The following is an 8,461-nucleotide window of genomic DNA, read 5'->3' as shown; positions in this document are numbered from 1 at the left end:
CACGCTTTCCTAAAGAGCAATCATTTCCAGGGGTTATTTACAATCACAACACTAAAATAAAACATAGAATCTGGAAACTGGAAACCCGCAGAATTTAAAAAAAATTCACAAACCAAGTTAGTGAAAAGGATGACGGATTTCCGAACTTCAAATACAGACTGGGGACGAGTTTTTATCACCTTAAAATCAGAAATTGGAGTCCATCACAAAAAAAGTTCAAATTAAAATTAGTCAGTTTACCAACTTTGACGTTTTGTCGTTAGATTTCAACCATGTAGAAGGCTTTCAACAATCGGGAAAAAAATTCGGAACGGGCAAGGATAAAATAAATTGTGAAGTATTGTTAACACTCAAGTTAGCAACATGACGGCGAAAAACGCTGAGAAAGGATGACTGTTTCGCCAAAAGTATTCCAGTTATACCTTCCTCCTTTTGCGAGAAGGGCGCGTTGGTAACGTGGGTTTCTGAATCTGTAAATGCCGCAGTGGATCATATTTTCACATACTATGTTATATCTCTTTAATCTGAATTTCTCTTTTCGCTTTTTATTTGAGTCAGATTTCCAGATTTCGGCTTCCTAATTTCGGTTTCCGTGTTTTGCGGTTGCTGCAGTTTCCATCTCTCGATCTCGTTATTTTTTCGGTGCAGAGCAAATCTTCGTAGTGACGGTGCTATAAATGGTAATTGAATTTTCCCTTTTCATTTTCTTTTCCTTCTTTTTTTTTTTTTGTTCATTATGGCGTAAATGTGAAATGGCTGTTCTCAGCGTGGAACGTGCGTTGCTAGCCGTGATTAAGGTGGTGGTGCACCTGAAAGCCGTTTTCACGCCGCTTAAAATCGGTCAGATGGAAATATCTTGTTTGCATTTCAAGCATTTCAAGCAATACAAAAACTCTCCATTCATAACACAAATAGATGATTTGGGGTGTTTTATGAATTTTTGGGTGATTTTTAGGTATATTTGGAAGGAAATAATTTTTCTTGAAGGATTGGTAAAATTAAAAGAAATAAGAAATGTTGAAGATTTAGTGAAGTTTTAAAATTAGAATTTGTAGTTAATAATTAATAGACAGATACCAAGTTAGTCCACTAGCAACCTGGGGTGCTCTTGCGTGGTTATCGACTGTCTGTTAGTGTTCCAAAAATCATTTTCTTTCTTCTATCCATTCTTAAAACCTCTTCAAATTTACTCAAATTCAGGTAGAGCCCCACCTTAATGCTAGGCGTGAAGTAAGAATTGAGTTTTAGTTTGTCCTCTAAAATGTAACTTTGTTTCCTATAGCCACCGAGCAAAATGTAGTGAAATATAAAGAAAAGCAATTTATGTGGAATGGCCGTCCTATTTTCCGTGAAAAGTGATCTGATCCACCCCCTCCCCCGCCTCTAAACAAACCCTTGGCTCCGCCCCATCTCAGCTTATGCCAAACTTGATCAAAGCAATCCCAAAATAACCGTTCCGTGGCATCACCCGATAAAAATTTCACCCCAGGCAAAACAGGAAAGTAAACGAAACCAGATGAGTCGAAATAACCTGCGGCGACAATTTTCCGCAACAGAAAAAACAGATTAGAAAATAACGGATACTTAGGCGGCTTAATTAACCCTAAAACGGCCTCCGGCAAAATAAACATTTGCAATGCAGTTCAAGTGATTGTGTGAATGTTTTTAAATTTGCAGTCACCTCACTCGGTAAAAAAAACTGACCTCGCCGAAGTTCATGTTCATTAAACCAAACATTGGATGTATTTTTGTCCGTTTGCAGGGTATTTGCTTTCCGTATACGCGTACTGCTTGATCCAATTTTCGCTCATTTTTTCGTAGCCCGTCTAGTCTTGCATTTCCACAGTCAGGTTATAAAACACAGCACGCATGCTGACAATACCGTGACTAGCTTATGGTTTCATTTTTCAAGGGGAAGTGTCAAACAAGGGTAAACAGAGTCGCCAGACGAAATAAAGAAATAGACAAATTATTTGTCTATTAATTTAGTTGTCTTAATCTTGATTTTCTCGAAAAATGAAATTCGGAAAAAAATTTGAGAGTTGAAAATTAAAAATTGCTTTCAAATTTTGAAATCAAATGTGGTGTTCTACAAAATCTGTATTACGACCATTGCTTTTTGTGATCTACATAGAAAATGCTATCTTGATATCATATAGCAGTGACCTTATTTCTTTGCAGATAATACACGCTGATGAGTGAACGGTTCAGTACAAAAATAGCTACCTGGCTGAAATTAAAAAATCTTTCCTTGATTACTACCAAGTCTAGACACATTTCATTCTCTTTGATGCAACTAATCATCTTAGTTAGTTCCAAATCCAAGTCAAATCTAACTACAGCACTTCCGATTCACCCTATCAGATCAATTACATCCTTCTAGTAGATATATAATCCTGCAAAATAGGTGGAGCCCAAGGTTAGCGACCTACAGGAGGCGGGAAAATTTTTGCATATCAATAATTGTTTGTGCCTTCAACCAGTCGCATGCGACTCGTTCTTCACGTGCTGGCCTTGCGTGATCGCACATCACCAAATGACATAGCACTGGTGGAGAAGACTCTTACCTCTGTTCATAGAAACATTTGCATCACCTAGAAGCCACAGAGCTCCGAAATGGGAAGGGAGGGAGGGGAGTTTCAGGATACTTTCCCCGAATTTTATGTGGAAGACTTCCGAATCAAAACCCTCTTCTGACCACAATATATATCATTTTTCCTGCACTATTTTAGATTCTGCCAAAACGGCCAAAAATTGACATTCTTATTATGAAACAGTAGGCAAGGTAAGACATACAGTATTCAAATAATAGCGATCAAACTATTTTTGCTACATTTCAGACCAGATGCTTTAGTGCCACACAAAAGGGGACCTTATCCACACACGGGTTGTGAACGAATAGGTTTCGGAATATTGAGGTAGTGGATGCACAGAGTAGTTGACTAGTCCATGGATCTATATCGTCATACTGTACTGAGACGTGGCTGATACATACATAGTTATAATAGAGTATTAAATTACATGTCAATCAAAATACAGGATGTCGGTATATTATTACAAAAAGGTACCAGTATGTTGTTCTGTGGGTGTGGTCTGAACAATTTTTTACCCCTGAGAGGTACCAAATCGGTTGACTGACATTTACGTCCTCTCGTATTTTTTGGCTCAATACCCTACAAGGTACCACCATACTTCTGACGGAAGTCACTTTAGATTTTAGCATCCTAAAGGTTACCAAACCAAGAATTTTAACCCCTAAAGGTGCGACGATCACCCCGTCACTTGTGTGTGGTAGTCCCTGTCGCCCGGGCCACCGCTAACACTACGAGTGTTTCTTTCGTTGAATAAGCTTCCTCTAAATCGCAGTCCTCGCAGCGCATACAGCCAGGTATTCTCAGTTCTACGGTCGCAAAACAAACCATTTATTTGTTGGAATCTGTCGGCTTCCACGGCTACAAGATCTACAAAGCGATGCTTTTGGCTGACATCTGTTTCCAGCACTTAAACTTTGAAGGATCAATACTGCCACTACTTATCAGCTGAAACAACAATAATGGCATCAAACAAATGCCGAATTAATGGTAAACAAGCCTGCGTAGCTGGCAGTTTTGCTCGCGCGGGATCGAAAGTCTTGGCGGAACACTAGGAATGAGGAGGAGGCGGCTGCATGAATCGGCTCCGCCGCTAAAGCTTAATTTCAACCTCGCGCGAACAAAACCGCCAACTGCGCAGGCTATTAGTGAACAAGTTATGGGTGACACAGCGGCAAAATGAGTGCGCATGCTCCGGAGATTTGAGATCCAAGCGTGAATCGATTACGAATGCTCCACTTCAATCGTCAAATTCACACCTATTTCCAGAATCCTTTTTTTGTTGGATAAGATATGTGATGGAGGAAGTTCGAAGGAACATTTCCTGAAAGCGGCAACCTTATCTATCTTGATTTGGTCTTATCCCCGCGAAACGAAAACAAACAATGGGAATTTTAAAAATGCCGCCATTTCGCCGCATAAGATTGCTCACGCGTGACGAGCATGCGCACTCATTTTGCCGCTGTGTCGTTATGGGTGTCCTCTCCACATTAAAGGTTACCATAGCAACAATATAACCAGTTAAAACATCCTTAACTTTAGCTTAAAGTGATTATAACTGAAAAATGAATTCAGTAAAGAATAGAGCTCTGCATCCTTTAGGCTACAATGTTTTTATAGGTCTTGCAAAAAAAAGTAGCCTGCGAACAGCAGACGTATTTCTGGTCGTACCTTCGAAAATACGTCTGCTGTTCGCAGGCTAGCAAAAAAGTTGCGTCTTGACAAACTGATTACCATTCGAAAGTAAAAAATGGGGATCACCCAGTTTGTCTTTACGTTACTGATTTAACCTAATGCTAAAATTAGGGCTATTTTAGCAGGTTGTATTGTTGCTATGGTAACCTAGTAAGTAAAATAACCAGTAAAGTTAACTTGTTTTGTACTATTTATTGATAAAGAGTGCCGACAGTAATCAGGATCAAATTATAACTGAAGGTAAGTTCTGGAAACCGTTGTGAGCCACCTTAAGTTCTATTCCTTTGGCACCAGACTCATGTATACCTTCTGCTCGGATGCCAGTCTTGTTTTCTTTACAACAATTCATGCATCTGTTCGTTTCTTGTTCGCCGCTATTTTCGAGCCAAACAGAAATGGCGTTAATGGTGGTTGAGACGAGAGTCAAACCCAACAAGGTAACCGGAACATTCACACTACTGTCCACAAACGTAATATCCCCAAATCCGACCGTAGTGAACGTGATGAAAATGACATAAAGTGAATCTATGTAAGTAGGGTTTCCGTATTTAGGGAAAGCGTAAATTTTAGCCGCGATGAGGAGAATTAAGACCACCATTGCAACGGCAAACACGCATAAGGCTTTTTCTTTGATGTTTTGTGGCTGCTCTCTTCCAAGTAGCTTTTTCTCAAATGATATGATAGCTTTGGTGATAATGTGATTGATTAATTCTCCAATTCCTTTAAGTACAAGAAGGAAAAATGGGATTCCAAGTAAAGCATACAAAATGCTCACAAGTCTGCCAGTTTGTGTTGTTGGAGGAATGGTTCCGTATCCTGCAATAAGTAACAAAGAAACTTTTAATTTTTTACTTTTAATTTTTATTGTTATTTTTATTATTATAGTTTATTGAAACAATAGCTGGGCCATTCCTGAGTACCTTGCATTGGCCTCTATATCAAAGTTGAGCTCTTCGTAAGGTCATTCATATGAGAATAATAAGTAGTACCATGGCTGATGGTGATTGGTATATTTCAATCCTTGCCGCTTTGGTTGTTAGTGATTGGAGGATTTCGATCTTCGTTGTTTAGACTACACGCTCTTCCCTTTATAGGGGTCCATTGTGGTACTGATCTGCTATCGTGGTGTTTGATGGTAACCTTCCAGCTTCCGGAATTTCAATTATATTCAATTCAATTTTATTCACACTTATTCGAATGAAATACAATATATTTTATAGTAAGAAAAAAATTAAACATGCAGAGCAATTTATTTTAATGATTTTACTTTCTAGGGAAGTAGTGGGTAGTGGCCAAAGGAGCAAGGCTTTCGTGTTGGCCACTACCTCTGTGCAGTTACAAATAAAATGGGGGAAAGTAGAATTTATAACACTGGTTGTAGAGCTCTGCTAGTTAAATTAGGCTTGGGAGAAGAAAATACATCAGTGAAGGAAAAAAGTGTTTTCAATTGTATTTTCCTTGTTGATGTTGTCAGGGTTAAGTCTTAATGTGAATGACATCTTTCCTCTTTCTGATAGTTTTCAGACTACGAACAATCCCCCGTCCACGCAGGGACACTCACGCACTTAACCACTCATCCTTCCTACGATTTTTGGTCCAATTTTCCAAAAAAGTAAAGAAGAAATCAATTAATGCTCAAGTGTAACACAAAAAGGTCCTGATGAGAGTATCAAGATAACTGAAAAAATTCAATCTGTTAACATATGTACATATGATCGGTATACTCCTCAAACTATAGCTTATTTTGCAGCTCTTAATGCACAGAACAACTTGAGATATCTTAGAGTTTATAAATCGGCATGCATTTAATTAAAAAATCATTAAATGACATCTTTCCTCTTTCTGATAGTTTTCAGACTACGAACAATCCCCCGTCCACGCAGGGACACTCACGCACTTAACCACTCATCCTTCCTACGATTTTTTGGTCCAATTTTCCAAAACGGTGAAGAAGAAATCAATTAATGCTCAAGTGTAATACAAAAAGGTCCTGATGAGAGTATCAAGATAACTGAAAAAATTCAATCTGTTACAGTCAATCCAGGTCACGCGTAAACAGTAATTCCAAGAATGAAATGAACATTCGAATTTCTCTTTGTAATGTCCGACGTGTGAATGAAATGTTGGACATCTCTCTGGAAATCGTTCCGAAAAAGACGCATTAACTGAAAAAAAGATTCAAAATACTTGGGAAACAATTTTTATTCTTGAAATATTCAATTTTGCAATGTAAAGAAAAATTCATAGCTTTATACTGTCAATAAGCTAGGGAAATTTATACGGGAACTCTGAAATCTCGTTGGCGATTTTGAAAACTGACATGTAAATTTCAAAACTCCGTTCAAATTTCAAAAATATCGTTCACGCGTGACCTGGGTTGACTGTAACATATGTACATATGATCGGTATACTCCTCAAACTATAGCTTATTTTGCAGCTCTTGATGCACAGAACAACTTGAGATATGGTGGAGTTTATAAATGCATGCATTTGATTAAAAAATCCCCAAAATTATAGCTATGGGTGGTTTGCAACCAAATCCTGGAGATCCAAAAAGACAACGGTATGGCGGCCATGTTGGATGACAAAACAAAAGGTTCTGGCATCCAACATGGCTGCCACACCATTGTCTTTTGGATCTCTAGGGATCCACCTATGGGATAGCCTATGAATAGGCTCCCAAAATGGGACATAGGGCGAAGAGCGGAGAGAACCGAACCTGGTGTCTTCGCCCTATACACCACTGGCGCATTGGAGCCCGTTCACACGCTTTAGCTGTATATAGTGACTTGCAAAATAAATAAATAAATAAAACCGCCTGATCGCGGTTTATAGCTATGGCAGCAAACCATATCATAGTTATCAGTGGGACACAGGTTTTTCTTTAAGTGCAAAAATCTTTCCAACTTGCCGCCAAAACTGCACTGTAACTGTCCAACTGCAAATATTGATCAACTCGGTTATGATTTATGGGGTTCCACTATAGTGCATTGCCGGGTCTCCGAAAGAAATAAAAGGATTAACTGTACCGCCTAACATACACAAGTCAATAACTGAATAACTGTTTGCTTTAGCGACGATTAGATATCAGTTCAGCATGTCCAGTAATGCTGTGCACAAAATCAAAAATAGTCAGTTACGTTACCAATGGTGGTGAGAAGCTCGAAGCTAAACTTTAGCCCGTCTTTAAACTGCCATCTTTCTTTAGCTCCCTTCATCTGTTCTATAAACTCGTCTGTAAAAGCTTGTAGCTCTGTTTCCGAAATGTTAACCGCACACGAGTGATTCTGCAGCAGCAAACGCATGCCGTGAACAATCCGCAAATTGAGGTCTTCCATCGAACTTTGCTTTAGTTCAATGTAAGAAAATGCCAGGGATCCGAGTAACATATAGATTACTAGAACAATTAAACGGAAAAATAAAACTGTGGCGTTTTTCTCTACGGCCATTGTTGATTCCTTTGCCAATGTTTTGGTTTTTATAAATTAATAACGACACTGACGTTTTAGATTGTCGCATTATGTGGAGAGAATAGACAAGCTTTGTTTTTGATTTATCATTGAAAGCAATGTTTAGTTTGCGTGGCGGATGCTTTGATGTTTAATGAAAAGGGACAATAAGACGCAATGTAATTACCTATGGTTGTCGCTCGGCCTGATAAAAACAATTGTTACGGCTTACGGAAGTCCTTTTTAGCCAATCAGCAGCGTTATAGCTAGTCTGCCTTTTAAGGAAAAACAACAGGGTGCAAGTAAAAATACCAGTTGCTTTAATTTCGTTGTCCATCATATCGGGTTAAAGATGTTTTCACTCGAACTCAGGTGACAGGCCTGAAAAAACATAAGCTTTCAACTTTGATTACCAGTTCAACATTGTGCAAACAATGTCTTCCAAGTAGTAATTTGGCGAACCGGTAAATTACTGACCTTCTTGTTGGTCCACAAATTGAACCACGTCAAAAAACACTAGATTGAAAACCTTGATAAAAATAATTACACCCCAAATTTACTTCATTTCTTGTACAATAAATGTTAATGATTTTTCTCCAGTATGGTAGAGTATTTATTTTTCAAAACTTTAATGACAAAAGTAATAATGACCATATTATAGTTGCTGTCACACGGTACTGCAACATTCGCCAACTATATTTCCCTCGCTCCTGGCAACTGATATTC

The 8,461-nt window shown here is 38.5% G+C and overlaps 1 protein-coding gene across 1 annotated transcript; it reads right to left on the bottom strand.

Moving 5' to 3' along the window:
- Positions 1-4,380: 4,380 nt before the first annotated feature.
- Positions 4,381-7,709, bottom strand: LOC146484644 (two pore potassium channel protein sup-9-like). Its single transcript, XM_085104525.1, has 2 exons — positions 7,432-7,709; positions 4,381-5,102 (listed from the first exon to the last, which is right to left on the bottom strand). Exons 1-2 carry the CDS (start codon positions 7,673-7,675, stop codon positions 4,510-4,512), a joined length of 837 nt encoding a protein of 278 aa, XP_084960651.1. The 5' UTR covers positions 7,676-7,709; the 3' UTR covers positions 4,381-4,509.
- Positions 7,710-8,461: the final 752 nt, after the last annotated feature.

This window comes from Pavona decussata, unplaced genomic scaffold (genome assembly GCF_977016875.1).
Source record: "Pavona decussata unplaced genomic scaffold, jaPavDecu1.1 SCAFFOLD_32, whole genome shotgun sequence".
In the NCBI taxonomy this organism is placed as follows: Eukaryota; Metazoa; Cnidaria; class Anthozoa; order Scleractinia; family Agariciidae; genus Pavona; species Pavona decussata.
Note: the sequence above shows the minus strand (reverse complement) of the source record. Positions and strands in the feature narration are given on the sequence as shown.